At 52.9% G+C, this 18197-nt stretch overlaps 1 protein-coding gene across 1 annotated transcript in view; it reads left to right on the top strand.

The window, feature by feature from the left end:
- PLXNA2 (plexin A2) overlaps positions 1 to 18197 on the top strand; it is a 568789-nt gene that overhangs the window by 467348 nt on the left and 83244 nt on the right. Inside the window, exons 16-17 of the mRNA XM_069633272.1 lie at positions 2598 to 2765; positions 7257 to 7350. Coding sequence (XP_069489373.1) covers positions 2598 to 2765; positions 7257 to 7350 — 262 coding nt within the window. The remainder of the gene's footprint in view (positions 1 to 2597; positions 2766 to 7256; positions 7351 to 18197) is intronic.

Below are 18197 nucleotides of genomic sequence, written 5' to 3'. Positions count from 1 at the left end.
CATCACCGGTGAAGAGACAAACATGTCATCTGTGGAACCTTTGGATTATGCAAGCAGCTTTCACTCATTAAATAACATTGTCTAGTTAGAAAACACTACAGCGACAGCCCTTCGTTTTTCAGGGCCTTGGAACTCGGGAACAAAAAAAGCAGGCAAGGGTGAATTTTACTTCTGCAAATTACAGGAGGCTGTACATATCGACTTTGATTTTGAGGTTTTTCAGTTATTTAAAGTTTTGAGACGCCAAATTGCTAAGTGTTGCCTTCGCCGCCATGGTTGAAGTGACCTATAGGTAAACCTGGAGATTTACCACTAGGCACTCTACACACTGGGCAGGGGTAGACTGACCTATGTGGAACTCTGGAGATTTCCTGGTAGTCCGTCTACACACTGGGCAGGGGTGGACTGGCCTATAGGCAACTTTGGAGATTTCCCAGTGGGCCTCTACACACTGGGCATGAATGGACTGGCCTATAGGGAACTCTGGAGATTTCCTTGTGGTCCTAAACACACTGGGCAGGGGTGGACTGGCCTATAGGGAACTCTGGAGATTTCCTGGTGGGCCTAAACACACTGGGCAGTGGTGGACTGCCCAATGGAGAGCTCTGGAGATTGTACAGTATGACTCTGCACCCTGGCCAGAGGTGTACTGACCTATAGGTAACTCTGGAGATTTCCCGGTAGGCCCTCTACGCACTGGGCAGCGGTGGACTGGCCTATAGATAACTGGAGATTTCCTCCTAGGCACTCTACACACTGGGCAGGGGTGGACTGGCTTATAGGGAACTTTGGATATTTCCTGGTGGGCTTCTACAGACTGGGCAGGTGTGGACTGGCCTATAGGGAACTCTGAAGATTTCCCGAGTCACCTCTACACACTGAGCAGGGGTGGACCAGTCTATAGGGAACTCTGGAGATTTCCTGGTATGTCTCTATACACTGGGCATGGGTAGACTGGCCTACAAGGACCTGGAGATTTCTGGTATGCCTCTACACACTGGGCAAGATGGACTGGTCTATAGGGAACTCTGTAGATTTCCTGGTATGCCTCTACACACTGGGCAAGGGTGGACTGGTCTATAGGGAACTCTGGGGATTCCCTGGTGGCCTCTGCACACTGGGCAGGGGTGGACTGGTCTATAGGGAACTCTGGGGATTTGCTGATGTGCCTCTACACACTGGGCAGGGGTGGACTGGTCTATAGGGAACTCTGGGGATTTCCTGGTGTGCCTCTACACACTGGGCAGGGGTGGACTGGTCTATAGGGAACTCTGGGGATTTCCTGGTGTGCCTCTACACACTGGGCAGGGGTGGACAGGTCTATAGGGAACTCCTGGGATTTGCTGGTGTGCCTCTACACACTGGGCAGGGGTGGACTGGTCTATAGGGAACTCTGGGGATTTCCTGGTGTGCCTCTACACACTGGGCAGGGGTGGACAGGTCTATAGGGAACTCTGGGGATTTCCTGGTGTGCCTCTACACACTGGGCAGGGGTGGACTGGCCTATAAGGAACTCTGGAGCTTTCCCACTAAGCACTCTACACACTGGGCAGCGGTGGACTGGCCTATAGGGAACTCTGGCGATTTCCTGGTGGGCCTCTGCACACTGGGCAGGGGTGGACTGGCCTATAAGGAACTCTGTAGATTTCCTGGTATGCCTCTACACACTAGGCAAGGGTGGACTGGTCTATAGGGAACTCTGGGGATTCCCTGGTGGGCCTCTGCACACTGGGCAGGGGTGGACTGGTTTATAGGGAACTCTGGGGATTTGCTGGTGTGCCTCTACACACTGGGCAGGGGTGGACTGGTCTATAGGGAACTCTGTAGATTTCCTGGTATGCCTCTACACACTGGGCAGGGGTGGACTGGTCTATAGGGAACTCTGGGGATTCCCTGGTGGGCCTCTGCACACTGGGCAGGGGTGGACTGGTCTATAGGGAACTCTGGGGATTTGCTGATGTGCCTCTACACACTGGGCAAGGGTGGACTGGTCTATAGGGAACTCTGGGGATTTCCTGGTGTGCCTCTACACACTGGGCAGGGGTGGACTGGTCTATAGGGAACTCTGGGGATTTCCTGGTGTGCCTCTACACACTGGGCAGGGGTGGACTGGCCTATAAGGAACTCTGGAGCTTTCCCACTAAGCACTCTACACACTGGGCAGGGGTGGACTGGCCTATAGGGAACTCTGGCGATTTCCTGGTGGGCCTCTACACACTGGGCAGGGGTGGACTGGCCTATAAGGAACTCTGGAGATTTCCGGTACGCCTCTACACACTGGGCAGGAGTGGACTGGCCTACAGGAAAATCTGGAGATTTCCTGTTACGCCTCTGCATATTCAAGGTCTGTTGGTAGGAGTGTTGAGGATTGTACTATTGTGGCTGACAAGTAGATTCGGACAGAGAGATTCTTCGCCCAACAAACCTTGCAATTCAGGAGCGTGGAAATTCTGATTTTACATTTGTTTACACCTGGTATGATTATGATCTCTGTCTTTATAAATTCTTAATTGCTTCTTTTGGCGACTTGCAAAGCCCTAATGAAATGAAATAAAAATGGCCTCTCTGCTGTTCTTTCCCCCCCCACCCCCCATTAGGCGATCGATGAATGAAATCATCTGCGTATCCGCGCCCTCCGCGATCGGCCTAGGCGCGGTCCACGTCTCCGTGAGCGTAGATCGCGCTCAGATCGCCAGCGTCCTGCAGTTTGAGTACATCGACGACCCCAAAGTCCACAGCGTGGACCCCGAGTGGAGCATTGCTAGGTAAGTCGGGGCGTATACCAGTTATCGGGAGGTCAAGGGGTGGAAACATCGGTTTCAGAGGGTGGGAGGAGGGGCTTCTAGCAGCAGGCAGGGGAGCACTACATTGAGGCAGTTTGAGGCAGATACCACAGGCAGCCATTGCCCCTCCAGATGTTTTGGACTACAATGCCCTTCAGTCCTAGGCAGCATAGCCCATGGTGGGGGCTCATGGGGGTGACATATCGTCTCTAAAACCATCCAGTCTGCAGCCAACTGAACAGAGACATGTCAAGAGTGATATTTTGCACCCCCAAAAATACTTTTTGTACATTCTTTCTGCTTTAAGAAAAGCCTACTCTTCATATACAGTGTTGTTGGTGCTCCAAAGTGCATTGTGGGTAATCGGTGATGCCTCTTTCAGATGCTATGCACCCCACTTAGGGGGGGGGAGAGAGAGAAGGGGTAAGAGAGAGAGAGAGAGGGGCAGAGAAAGACAGAAAGAGAGAAAGAGAGAGAAAGAGAGAAAGGGAGAGAAAGAGAGATAGATAGAAAGAGAGATAGATAGAAAGAGAGAGAGAGAGAGAGAGAGAGAGAGAGAGAGAGAGAGAGAGAGAGAGACACTGACTGCCTCCCACACTTGCACTTCCTGGGGTACGCCTTCAGGTTAGGAGTAGCAGGAATGGGGAGGCTTTTAGCTTCACACGGAGCCTTGCTGCTTGCTGTTGCTCACCCCTTTTTGCTGCCTTTCTTGTACACTGCCCTACGGTTACAGTCGCCGGGATGGGTGACCGCCATTTTAATGTCTGAGTGATGCTGCGAGCCGCCCAAAAGGAAGAGCAAAAGCTTGCTGAAGGCCCCCCTGTTTTCATACTAACACTATCATGCTTTTATTGTCACGCTGCATTAACCCCCCTTCTCACACAGCTTTACCAGGAGCCAGGTCAAACGTACTCAGCGAAGGTGAGGCCTAAGCGAGTCCAGCTGTCGGCCAGATGTGTAGCGCTTCACCCGAGAGATGTTTCCGGCAGTTAAAAAGTGAATGTTTTAAAACAGACCAAGCCATTCTGAAAATGCTGGCCTTCTGAGAAGAGCGAGGGTACTTTATCAGTAAGATAGGCGTTGAGCATCTCTCGCCCGCTCTGGCATTTCCTTTCCCACAGACCGAGGACTTGCCCTATAATTAGTGACTCCCCATTTTAGACCGATGCACATTTTTTTTAAAACAAGATTTTTCTCACTTCAACAATTTTTTAAAATGTTTTCGAATTGACACTTTACGGAGAAACACTGGCACTGATAGAACCCTGGGGTGATGTGCGACGCAGGGTCAGAGTAATCGTAAGCTAACACCCCAAATGTATGTGTGTACCTCACTTGTTCTGTAACTAAGCTTTAAGCCGACTTGTCCTGTTTGCGCCCAGCTACCCAAGAACTCGGTGCCCACCGCCACACCCTACAACATCAATTATCGTCAGCTGGTTTCTTAAGAGTGCTGTGACATCATCAGCAGATTAAGGGCTGGCCAACAGCCCTGGACTTTAGTGGAACTTAATTAAGATGCACCTGCCTTAACTGTGGGGGTGGGCGTGGCCTGCCCGGATTCCTCATAGAAATTCAGGACCAGCATACGCGCCCGGACCACTAAAGGGGTTAGGGCCATATTTGGCTATTTGCCTGGGCTCCCCGGGGCGGCACATATTTTAGCGATGAGAGTGCAATCACTACGGTGTCCCAGGAGGTTCAAAATCAATCATTCTGCGCAAAGAGGTTCAATCACCGTCAATTGTTCTCCAAGTGGGTAGAGGCGGCGTTCTCATAACCGACCCACCTTCTGAAATGCATCATTGCCTAAAATCTATAAAATCTACATTTTCCGAGATGAGACTCTGTCCCGGAGTTATTAAGCCGGTTTTAATTACAACCACAATTGAGAGCGCGCAATCTGCGCGGAGCCGTCGCGATAACTAATAATGCCCCCTTTTAAAGACTCCCATCTGCCAGATAAGTGCACAACTGCTCGTTATAGGCCTCTGCGCTTAACGTGAAGAGCGCGGCGGAAGCCGGCGCTTATCGGCGGCAGAGGCTCGTCAGGCACCCGGGTCTCGGCAGGCGCTGTGCAGGGCTTGGGATTATTTAAGCAAGAAAGCGTCTATGACCAAGGCATGGTCAATGAGATCAAGAAAAACAAGCATTGGCAAGGCCAACAGCTTCGACTTCCATGCCGTGACCGGGGAGGTTTTTAACAGGCACTGCCACAATGGTACCTCCTGCCCATACGATGCTAACGCATCTATGTGATGTTAACGAATGAAATTACAGAGAATGCTATTTTACTGAAACTTTTTTAACAAAAAAAGATCGTTTTTTATTTTTATTGTTTTATTTTTATTTGGGGGGGTTGGCCCCCCCAAGGCCCCTGTTTCAGTGTGCTAAAACCTCCCCAAACCCCTCCCCACTCTTTTTTTACCCCACCTATATACATTTATTATTGAAAACATGGTATTGTTCCGTTATGGTTTCGGTCAAAAACAAATTCTCTGTGTTCTATTCCCTAAATGTACTGGATCCCGATGGCAACAGCCTGAAGATGCCCTATGATGTCAGTACCTGGCTTTGCCAATTACAGTTTTTAACAGCACTTTTTTTTGCACGGAACAGATGCAAGGAGACACATATTGATTACAATGCATGTGGCTGAAGACACACTTGGTTAAGACCTTTTTAGTACACCAGGAGCTCCTTTACAGCAGCAATTGTCAAGAAGTCTCAGAAGACTGCTTAGAAATAACACTGGCAGGCCCTAAACAGATCAAAGTTTAATGTTACAGTTGGTAGGTCTAGCTCAAAGAGGTCCTAGGAGGGTATGTTTTGGGCAGGATGGAGAGGGTAGTGGTTGAGAACGGCCATAGTGATTAGTGTGGCCATGCAGAAATAACTAAGCAACGCCCACGGCCTGTGAGTCTCTCCCCACATCTCACCCGCCTCCTGTATTTACTCCAATGTAACACTTTTGAGTTATAGGTGGTGGTAAAGCAGCACCCTATAAGCACAACAAAAAAAGTGGTGGCGGCTCATAGTTGGGGGAAATGGGTGTAGGTTTGCAGCTGCAGCTTGTAACCTCTTCCCACTTGAGTCCCCACTATGTCTCTTCCGTGCAGTTAACATTGGGGCAAAAATTGCTGAAATGCAAAAATCCTGCTATTTCAATGCAGTTTTTTACGAGTGCAATCATTGTCCCAGTTCTTGGCCCTGGTTGAAAAATGCATTGAAAGAATATTTTGGGCAATGCAAAATGTGTCTCTAGTGCCGATTGCACCTGCACGGGTGCAACATGTTTGCAATACCGCCCCCGATGTCTTTGGGAAATCCAGCGTCCTCTACTGTTTCCGCCTCATAATATGAGAACATTTTCAAACTTGGGACCCCATGGATGCGTGTCGTTTTGTGTCACAGAAAGTTCTGGAACATATGTGTATACAGCTAGGGCAAGGAGCTGTTTTCTATTGCACTTGGCCTAGAAGGGTGGTCTTTGGTCCAAGTCTGATTGATAAGACTTCTCCATTGTCCCTTATGCACTATGCTGGCTAGTGCTGATGGGAGTTGTAGTCCAAAACCTCTGGAGAGCCAGCATTTGCAGACCCCTGGTTTAGACCAACTAGCATAGTTTGTGAATTTGGTAGTCAACTCTAGTTCTCTGTGACACAGGAACATCTCTGGAAATGCAGAGTGCCTGCTTGTGGGGGGGGGGGGGGGGTGAGAGAGGGGGACAAGGGGGAGAGGAAGAGATGGAGTGGGGGAGAGTTGGGGAGAAAGGGGGAAAGAGAGAGATAGGGAGAGAGAGAGAAAGAGGGAGAAAGGGGGAGAGGGGTAGAGAGGGAGAGGGGGAGAGGGGGAGAGAGGAAGAGGGGTAGAGAAGGGGAGAGGGGTAGAGAGGGGGAGAGGGCTAGCGAGGGGAGGGAGAGAGAGGGGGAGAGTGCAAGAGGGGGAGAGAGAGATTAAACCTCATGATAGTAAACCAGGGTTCAGCGGGTTCTGATGCCAAACCACATCATTCCCTCCTTACCAACCCAAGTGGTCTGCACACTGGGGCGAAGCGTTCCCTGATGGTTGAACTGGCAGCCAGAGCAGGTAAGGTAGATAAAGAAGACTCCGGCCTGCATCACCTGAGACCCCTAAAGCAAGGATCCATTGAGATCTTTGAGCCATACTAATTCCTCCATGGAGGCTGCGAGCAAGCGCAGTGCTTCCTTGCTGTCTGCAGTGGTCACCTGTCCCCCACATGGACAGCGCCAGAAATCCAATTATCTCGTGAGACAAACTGTCCCCAGAGACCCAGAACGAGACAGTGTATTAATCCACCATGCCACCTGCAGCCGTTCCATCCGCAGCTTGGCGTAAGCGCCCCGTCCAGCACCGCGGGCCTTGGCGGCGCACATGCACTTGCGGCCGGTTGCCACCAATTCTGATGAGTAGGGCCTTCCTAACGCCATGTTTGTCTCCTCTCCTTCATAGCGGCCACACACCGGTGATGGTCACCGGTTCCAACCTCGACGTGATTCAAGAGCCGAGGATCCGGGTGAAGTACAACGGCCGGGAGTCTGTCAGTGTGAGTACCAAGAACCTCCTTTCACGGAACAATGTGCTCTGTGTTATTTTGCATGTTACATGTGCTACCATCAGACATCGCTGGTCTTTAAATTACCTCTAAAGCCCTCTATAGACCCCATTAGTCTCAGGACTTACAATGGCTGCTGGTAGGCCCACGCTACCCATGGTGAGTTGGAGACGTGTTTTGAATTCTATGTATTTGCTATGTAAAATTGTTACACAAAGTGCATATAGCCCTAGCATCGTGTTCACATTAATCCTATCACTGTGCATAGATATTCAAATGTCTATAGGAAAGCGTTGTAGTCCAGTCCATGAAAGGGTTAATAATGCAAAGCACGGCCATAATACAGTCTGTGCTTATGATTTACTCAAAGCACCATATACAAATCAGGGAGCTTTGTAAAGTTGATGACTGAACTACTGTTGCCCAACAGAGTAGAAACTCCTATTTTATCAGCTTTTGAATGATGAAATTCGGAGTCGCCGCTGCTGGCTGTCATACTGATGATGTGCAGTGGCAGCAAGGTCTAATGTGTTTCTGGCTGATACGCATGCCTGAGTGGCAGCCAATCAGGAACTAGTAAAGCATGGACGACCGACGCGGAAGGAATCTTGAGGTCGCTACTTCCAGGCCGCCTCGTTCAGACTGTCGGGCGACTCTGCTTGTCACTTTGAATCTATCCTGAGTTTAATGTTGTTTATTGCACATGAAAAGAGTGGTTTCTGAGCCCACTTTCAGAGTTTATCCAATCTAGCCCCACTCCTTTCAAAATAAACAGAAAATCTTGGTCCTGGTTCCATTATTACGCAAGCACAAATAGGCACATTCTTTTCCGCTCCAGAAACTTTGCAAATCCGCCAATAAAGGATGGTGCTTTCAGCAATGGGAGGAGCTAGTCCTGGTACACCTGCCCTGAAGCATTGGGCTCTTGTGTTTTTTATCACAATGCCCATGTATTTGGATAGCTGTGCTGGGGAATATTAACATACACAATATGAGACATGGAGTTATTGTTATTTGCCAAAGATTACACAATTTGGCCAAATGGAGGAAAAAAGATTAATCACCAGACAACTTCTCATGAACAGAAGTATAATTTTTTTCGTATGGCAGAGTATTAATTTTATTTTAGTTGAACATACTGTGTTCTGGATGGTGGCAGAGGTGAGATATCAGCCTTCCTTAGTTGAGCATACTGTGTTCTGTATCGTGGCAGCAGAGGCCTTTTGGCCTTCACTAGTTGAGCTACCTGTCTTCTTGATGGTGGCAGCGGTGGGATTTCAGCCTTCGTAGTTGAGCATTGTGGTCGTCTGATCACTTCCGCACAATTTAAGCAGGGTCATTGGGTACATGGCACAATGAGTCAATACAAACTTTGCTACATTTGATATTTAAAGCATTAGAAAAGAATAAAAGAACTACCCTGAGCTTCTGGATCTGCAAAATCCCTCCCCGTCCACACACGATATTGCAATCTATGAGAGGACCTATGGCATTCCCCAATTCATCCAAGGCTTTCCGCTTCCCATATAGACAAGATCCACAAAGGCTTATTCCCGACACCTCCCCTGGGCTCCTCCGGTGTATACAGAATACAAGGCTTCGTCAAGCACGAGCCACATTTTTTCTATTTTATTCATAATTCATTTCTCCTGAATGACTGCACATAAAATGTGCTGGCAGCACACAGGGGAAGGCCTTACAATGCCCATCTGGAGTGAAAAACTCTGTCCGCCTCACTGAATACGTTTTATTCCATTTTTTGTACACACCCTGCTGCTTGAGGTATTGCTGCTTGTGTATCCGATGAAAAGCAATGCTATTTATTGAGAATGTTGATTCCTGTGCTTTATGCATGCATTGTGGCAGTCCCAGGTAGAATGAGGAGAAGGGCATTAACAAAAGGCAGAAATAAAGCCCTTCAAAATAGGCATTCAACTGACCTTCACCATAATGTCAAATATTTAAGCAAATGTGCTTGTAAGCATCTGTTCAAAGCCAGACACTTGCTTAGGCAGATATAAAAAAAACATCTAGGGGCCCGGTTCAGGACATTTTTTTGCCCGGCTCAAAGTGACTTTGCAATGCTGAAAAGTGACTTTGCACTGACGACACAAACCCTGATTCAGAGAACTCTGCAAAGTGTATTTATGCAGCGCAAGGTCAGTGCAAACATGTCATTATATGACCTGTTGGTCATGGGTGTGAATCTTGGACACCAGTTGCTCAACCTTTCATCCACACGTGGATGATGAAAAAATGTATTTATTTAAAAACAGGACAGCATTCATTTCAGTGCTTGCCTTCCTTTACATAAAAGCGCAATAATAGTCAATATTATGTTTACTCTGTGGATAGTTACAGATTTGTTTTGTTTTTCACATACATGATATCCCTGATTTTCTTGTCTTTCTGTGTTTTATGATGTGTTTTTATAGATTTATATAAAGTTAATGGCAGCCCCTAAATGAACAAAAAAACATACTTGTGACAGAATTATAATAGCGTTACCTAAATACGCCTTACCTGTGTGATCAGCTGGTCAGATAGCACAGCGAGCTAAGCGCTCGTCCCTGATATCTCTGTGTAGCCTGCTGTGGCAGTTTCAAATCCCCGGAGGGTCAACTCAGCCTTTTTCATCCTTCCGAGGTCGATAAAATGAATAGCACCTTGGGATAATAATGTCTTCTGTTATTTGAGTGCTCTGAGACCTATGAGTATGTAGTGCTATATAGGAAAGACATTATTATTATTAACATACCGCATGCCCTCAGAGATATTCATCAATATCTGCTCTTTAGGGTGGCAGCCATGACCTTCTTGGAGACAAGTTTGTGTGGCAGGCTTCTGAAATGTGAGTGCCAAAGTGTGCATGTGAGTGAAACATTGGTGTACGCACTCATTGCAATCAAATTACCCCACAGTGCTGTAGAAAGGGCAACCCTAGAACCTCTTGGAGGCCAAGAAAGGATTGCCACCTCCACCTCCTTTCTGAAGGATCGGACATACTTTGTCGCCATGCCCTTGATCGATCAGACCCCACACCTGTCAAGTATGGGGTCCCGTAGGGATCCTCCCTATCGCCACTCCTCTTCAACCTGTATGTTGAATCCCTTGCACAAACCCTTAGCAAACACAGGTGCATTTCCACCAATACGCTGATGACACAAATACACTTCCAAATGTCATCCCCTTCACCACGCGACGCCCTCAAACCCTGCCTCTCCACCATTGCCAGCTAGATGGCCACCCACTTCCTCAAACTCAACCCTTCCAAAACAGACTACCTCCTGATCTGCCCCCTCAAGGAACAAACCTTACCTGGGCCCCTGGATTTAAGAACTTGTCACGGACAACCCACACACATCCCTCTCCACACATGTTAAATCCCTTGGCTTCACCATCGACCTCCATCTTTCCTTCACACACCACATAGCCGCTGTCACCAAAACATGAAATCTACTGCACCTCCTCCACAAAATTATGCATAGCCTTCCTCCTGACGACTTCCGCACCGCACTCCAAGCACTGCCCGTGTATACTGCTATCACAGGTCTATCCTAATCTCCCAATCCTTTCCTGAAAACATTTAGTAACTTCTTTTTTCAGCTTCCACCTTTTGAATTTTTGAAAACATGTAAGGTTCTCCGAGACGCTCTGGGTAGGACCAGCGCTAAACAAACATTCAAATAAATAAATTAATACTTAGTGTCAGTTTCGAAGATGAAGGCGTTTAATCTTGCCCTAAAGATTCTGGATGGTTTACATTCATAAAATCTAGGGACGGAGTGTTTTTTGAGTATTGCTTCACTAGACCGAGCGTTGTTGGTTCCCTCGCTTCCTGAAATGTCTTGGTCCGGCCCATTCGTCGGGACGCGGCGGTAAGCAGGAACATCTGGCGGAGCAGCATCAGCCAAATGCATAATGGCGTTGTTTACCGTTGCCATCAGACTCGCCTTGCCTTAGGAGCGGCTTGAAAGGCCATTCCGCCATTATCTGCCCTTCCTGTTGCGGGTAAGAGAGATTGGGGACTTTTTCAAGGCTCAGGCAGCACTCACCCCCCGACCGTCTGATGCTAAGCGACAGAGAAGGGCCGCCAACACCAGCCTGACAAAGTGAATGAACTTCTGTGTTGGAATGTATAGACACGGCTGGATTGAGCCGAACCGGCGCCAAGCCCTGAAGAAGCACTCATGCATCCTACTCGATGGCCTATCACTGTTGTGGAATGTTGCCGCCGGCGTGCTTTTATCTTGGGTCATGGCCTAGCTTGATATTTTTGGGGTATTTCCTAGTTTGTGAAATGTTTGCATTCTGGCATCCCTTTCTGCTGCCTAGTGGAGTAACTGGGAGCAAACGTTTCGACTTCGGAAGAACCATCAAGGGAAGGACGAATGTTGCGAAACCGGGATTTGCTCCTGATGAAAACTGTTGCGTAGAACACATTGACCGCTCTGATGGTCTTTTGGCCAGAAATGTGCACCAGGATGGGACTAACATTTGTAAGGAGGCAAACGTTGAATTTAGACGTTCGGCGCATGCGCAGGACACCGGAATGACCGTTTTTGCGGAAGGCCATGGCTTGATTTGTCCAAGTTGATGTCATACCAGCAAAGGCCCAGAAGGTTTAGGCAAACTTCCTCCATTGACCCAAAACATTGGTAATTTGTCGGCCTGTTTTTTCAATGAATAACAAATTCTATCCTTAGGGGGTCAGTAAAATGTGTGGAGAGTTTTTGCTCACTCTTAGACCCAATAAAGTGGTGGGGTCCGTGGAACCCCAACAGCATGAAGGGTGGCACCCCAAAGTCACTCTTCATACATGACCCCTCTGGCTTATCGCTTCGCTCAAAGTGAGGTCTCCTCGCAGGTGAGGAAGGGACTGAGTGCCCACTCTAGGAGAAGCGGTGTGTTGCTGGAGTAAAGGATGGCGTCAAGGTGACGCTGTTTCCTAAAGTTGCGCGCAAGCACGTGTCCACTCTTGGTGATCCGTGCTGCGTCCATCCATTGGCCCCACCATAAGGAGGGTGCTTCGGGTGGCCAGGGGGGGGGGGGAATACCTGCCTATTAGATCACTGCCATCCAAATGAGTGCTGCCAGTGGCCTGTGATGTGTTCTCCTGGGCCAGGGTAAGTGGTTCAGCAGCACCCTGTATGTACCAAGCTTGAGTGCCAGAGGCCAGGACAGTGACCTCCTCATTCCTTTACATTCTTGCACGTAACCCCAAGCAATAGAATATCGAGCACGCCCTGGAACGAGAGCCTATAGGAAGGAAGACCATATGGGGACATGGAGGAAAAAAAGCTGGAGCTCCTTTAGGACATGGAACACGTGCAAGGAAAAGCTCCTAGTGCATGTGTAGGACTGGGGACAGAACAATACAGGGCATAGAACAAACAGGTGTGGGACATAGAACACATGTAGGACATGGAACACGTGCAAGGAAAAGCTCCTAGTGCATGTGTAGGACTGGGGACAGAACAATACAGGGCATAGAACAAACAGGTGTGGGACATAGAACACATGTAGGACATGGAACACAAGCAAGGAAAAGCTCCTAGTGCATGTGTAGGACTGGGGACAGAACAATACAGGGCATAGAACAAACAGGTGTGGGACATAGAACACATGTAGGACATGGAACACGTGCAAGGAAAAGCTCCTAGTGCATGTGTAGGACTGGAGACACAACAATAATGGGCGTAGAAAAAACACGTGTGAGACATAGAAAATAGAACACATGTAGTACATAGCACATGTATTGGACATGTGTAAGATATAGAACACATGTAGGACATGAACACATGCAGGAAATAGCTCCTAGAGCATAATAAGGGGAAGGAAAAGAACACGCACAGCAAATAGAACAGACAACACGTGTGGGACATATAGCACATGTAGGACATGGAGCACGTGCCAGGAGAAGCTCCTAGGGAATGTGTAGGGCAGGGAACAGAAAACGGACAGGACATAGAACAAACAACACGTGTGGGACATATAACATAGAACACATGTAGGACATAGCACATATGCAAGACATAGAACGCATGTGGAACATGTTTAGGGAAGAGCTCCTACAGCATGTGTAAGGCAGGGAAAAGAACACGCACAGGACATAGAACAAACAACACTTGTGGGACATAGAACACATGTAGGACATAGAACACATGTAGGACATAGCACATGTGTTGGACTTGTGCAAGACATAGAACACATGTAGGACAAGGAACATGTTCAAGGAAGAGCTCTTAGAGTATGTGCAAGCAGGGAACACGGACACAATATTGAACAAACAACACATGTAGGACATAAAACATGTATGAGACAACGATGATAGAACACATTGTGGACAGGGAAATATAAACCGTGTGGGACAGGAAGCAGGGAGCATATGTAGAAAAGAGAACATAGAACATGTGCAGGACCGGGGAACATGGCTCGGGACGGGCGGGGAGTCAGAGCGGGGCAGCAGCAGGAGCCTCTCGCGCCGGCATTTCGGGAGAGTTTCAGGGGCGGGGCATTATTTGTTCATGAAGTGAGTTCCTTCCTCCGGGTTCTGAGCCCGGAAGGTGAAGCTCGCGCCCCCTCCATGGGCCGCAGATTCGAGCGAGATTGCATTTCCCAGACGCTTGAACTCAGCACTTTTTCCCATCTTCAAGACAACAACATTAATAACTGTGTGTCGCACTGAGCTGCAGGCGAGCGGTGCTGCTGCTGGGCCCCGCGAGAGGACCCAGCCTGGTGGACAGGGGGCAAAGAGCCGCGCAATTTCCCTGCTCCTGGGTACTGCGCCGAGCACAGGGCATGGGGCGGCTGGGTACAGCGCCGAGCACAGGGCATGGGGCGGCTGGGTACAGCGCCGAGCACAGGGCATGGGGCGGCTGGATACTGCGGCGAGCACAGGCCATGGGGCGGCTGGGTACAGCGCCGAGCACAGGGCATGGGGCGGCTGGGTACAGCGCCGAGCACACGGCATGGGTACAGCACCGAGCACAGGCCATGGGGCAGCTGGGTACTGCGCCAAGCATCCCACGGCATGGGGCGGCTGGGTACAGCACCGAGCACAGGGCATGGGGCGGCTGGGTACTGCGCCGAGCATCCCACTGCATGGGGCGGCTGGGTACAGTGCCGAGCACAGGGCATGGGGCGGCTGGGTACAGCGCCGAGCACAGGGCATGGGGCGGCTGGGTACAGCGCCGAGCACACGGCATGGGGCGGCTGGGTACTGCGGTGAGCACAGGGCATCGGGTGGCTGGGTACAGCACCGAGCAATCGGCATGGGGCGGCTGGGTACAGCGCCGAGCACAGGCCATGGGGCGGCTGGGTACAGCGCCGAGCACTCGGCATGGGGCGGCTGGGTAAAGCGCCGAGCATCCCACGGCATGGGGCGGCTGGGTACAGCGCCGAGCACAGGGCATGGGGCGGCTGGGTACAGCGCCGAGCACAGGGCATGGGGCGGCTGGGTACAGCGCCGAGCACAGGGCATGGGGCGGCTGGGTACAGCGCCGAGCACAGGCCATGGGGCGGCTGGGTACAGCGCCGAGCACACGGCATGGGGCGGCTGGGTACAGCGCCGAACACAGGGCATGGGGCGGCTGGGTACAGCGACGAGCATGGGGCGGCTGGGTACAGCGCCGAGCACACAGCATGGGGCGGCTGGGTACAGCGCCGAGCACAGGGCATGGGGTAGCTGGGTACAGCGCCGAGCACAGGCCATGGGGCGGCTGGGTACAGCACGAGCACATGGCATGGGGTGGCTGGGTACAGCGCCGAACACAGGGTATGGGGCGGCTGGGTACAGCGCCGAGCACGGGCCATGGGGCGGCTGGGTACAGCGCCGAGCACACGGCATGGGGCGGCTGGGTACAGCGCCGAGCACACGGCATGGGGCGGCTGGGTACAGCGCTAAGCACACAGCATGGGGCGGCTGGGTACAGCGCCGAGCACAGGGCATGGGGCGGCTGGGTACAGCGCCGAGCACATGGCATGGGGCGGCTGGGTACAGCGCCGAGCACAGGGCATGGGGCAGCTGGGTACAGAGCCAAGCACTCGGCATGGGGCAGCTGGGTACAGCGCCGAGCACAGGGCATGGGGCGGCTGGGTACAGCGCCAAGCACACGGCATGGGGCGGCTGGGTACAGCGCCGAGCACACAGCATGGGGCGGCTGGGTACAGTGCCGAGCACAGGGCATGGGGCGGCTGGGTACAGCGCCGAACCCAGGGCATGGGGCGGCTGGGTACAGCGCCGAGCACACGGCATGGGGCGGCTGGGTGCAGCGCCGAGCACAGGGCATGGGGCAGTTGGGTACAGCGCCAAGCACTCGGCATGGGGCGGCTGGGTACAGCGCCGAGCGCACGGCATGGGGCGGCTGGGCACAGCGCCGAGCACAGGCCATGGGGCGGCTGGGTACTGCGCCGAGCACACGGCATGGGTACAGCGCCGAGCACAGGCCATGGGGCGGCTGGGTACTGCGCCGAGCACTCGGCATGGGGCGGCTGGGTACAGCGCCGAGCACACGGCATGGGGCGGCTGGGTACAAGGCCGAGCACATGCCATGGGGCGGCTGGGTACTGCGCCGAGCACACGGCGTGGGTAGGCTGGGCACAGCGGCGAGCACAGGCCATGGGGCGGCTGGGTACTGCGGCGAGTACAGGGCAAGGGGCGGCTGGGTACAGCGCCGAGCACACGGCATGGGGCGGCTGGGTACAGCGCCGAGCACTCGGCATTAGGCCGCTGGGTACAGCGCCGAGTCTCCCACGGCAAGGGGCAGCTGGGTACAGCGCCGAGCACACGGCATGGGGCGGCTGGGTACAGCGCCGAGCACAGGCCATAGGGCGGCCGGGCACAGCGCCGAGCACTCAGCATGGGGCGGCTGGGTACAGCGCCGAGCACACGGCATGGGGCGGCTGGGTACAGTGCCGAGCACACGCCATGGGGCGGCTGGGTACTGTGCCGAGCACACGGCGTGGGGAGGCTGGGCACAGCGCTGAGCACTCGGCATGGGGCGGCTGGGTTCAGCGCCGAGCACACGGCATGGGGCGGCTGGGTACAGCGCCGAGCACTCAGCATGGGGAGGCTGGGTACAGCGCTGAGCACATGGCATGGGGCAGCTGGGTACAGCGCCGAGCACAGGCCATGGGGCGGCTGGGTACTGCAGCGAGCACAGGGCATGGGGCGGCTGGGTACAGCGCCGAGCACACGGCATGGGGCGGCTGTGTACAGCGCCGAGCACATATGCCATGGGGCGGCTGGGTACTGCGGTGAGCACAGGGCCATGGGGCGGCTGGGTACAGCGCCGAGCACAGGGCATGGTGCGGCTGGGTATAGCACCTAGCACACGGCATGAGGCGGCTGGGTACAGCGCCGAGCACAGGGCATGGGGCAGCTGCGTACAGCGCCGAGCACAGGCCATGGGGCGGCTGGGTACAGCACGAGCACATGGCATGGGGCGGCTGGGTACAGCGCCGAGCACAGGGCATGGGGCGGCTGGGTACAGCGCCGAGCACAGGGCATGGGGCGGCTGGGTACAGCGCCGAGCACAGGCCATGGGTCGGCTGGGTACAGCGCCGAGCACAGGGCATGGGGCGGCTGGGTACAGTGCCGAGCACAGGGCATGGGGCGGCTGGGTACAGCGCCGAGCACAGGCCATGGGGCGGCTGGGTACAGCGCCGAGCACACGGCATGGGGCGGCTGGGTACAGTGCCGAGCACAGGGCATGGGGCGGCTGGGTACAGCGCCGAGCACACGGCATGGGGTGGCTGGGTACAGTGCCGAGCACACAGCATGGGGCGGCTGGGTACAGTGCCGAGCACAGGGCATGGGGCGGCTGGGTACAGCACCGAGCACAGGGCATGGGGCGGCTGGGTACAGCGCCGAGCACACGGCATGGGGCGGCTGGGTGCAGCGCCGAGCACAGGGCATGGGCAGCTGGGTACAGCGCCAAGCACTCGGCATGGGGCGGCTGGGTACTGCGCCGAGCACACGGCATGGGGCGGCTGGGTACAGGCCATGGGGCGGCTGGGTACTGTGCCGAGCACACGGCATGGGGCTGCTGGGTACAGCGCCGAGCACACGGCATGGGGCGGCTGGGTACAGCGCCGAGCACACGGCATGGGGCGTCTGGGTACAGCGCCAAGCACACGGCATGGGGCGGCTGAGTAGAGCTCCGAGCACTCAGCATGGGGCGGCTGGGTACAGCGCCGAGCACAGGCATGGGGCGGCTGGGTGCAGTGCCGAGCACAGGGCATGGGATGGCTGGGTACGCGTATCATGTGTGTAGTTTGTGTGCCGATATTGTGCATGCCTCGTCAGATAAAAAAACTGAGGCACGGAGAAAGAGATTAAGGGGTTTGCCCAAGATCACACGGTTGGTTCAAGTGTTGAACGAGCCATGTGATTCCTGGTAAACGACTTGCCCGCTGGACCACTGTGGCTCTCCTCTATTCCTGCATCTCCCCACCCCACTTTTTGGCCTGTTTTCCCAGGTGGGGACACAATACGCCATGTTATCGATAATGTACCAGCGCCGTAGGACCACTGGTGACTGGTGCAGTGGCAAAGCTTCATTACATAACATAGACCGTACACCTCATGTTAACTCCACCTGGTAGACAAACTACCATTTCTCACATTCTTTCTACGTGAGCAAGATCACACATCACATGCTGGACTGAATCAGTATTTTGAGTCGGTGGACACCAGGCAGAATGCCACCCAGCGTTATGGCAACTGCAAGATGGCAGTCTGTATAGGGGCACACCTAAGTCTCGCCAAAACTTATTTGGTGTGGACAGTACAATCCTAAGGGTTCCCTCCCTGACCCATGGTGGTCTACCAGAGA

This window comes from Ambystoma mexicanum, chromosome 13, assembly GCF_040938575.1.
Source record: "Ambystoma mexicanum isolate Mex_15411 chromosome 13, UKY_AmexF1_1, whole genome shotgun sequence".
Taxonomy (NCBI): domain Eukaryota; kingdom Metazoa; phylum Chordata; class Amphibia; order Caudata; family Ambystomatidae; genus Ambystoma; species Ambystoma mexicanum.
This window is presented reverse-complemented; position numbering and strand designations above follow the sequence as displayed.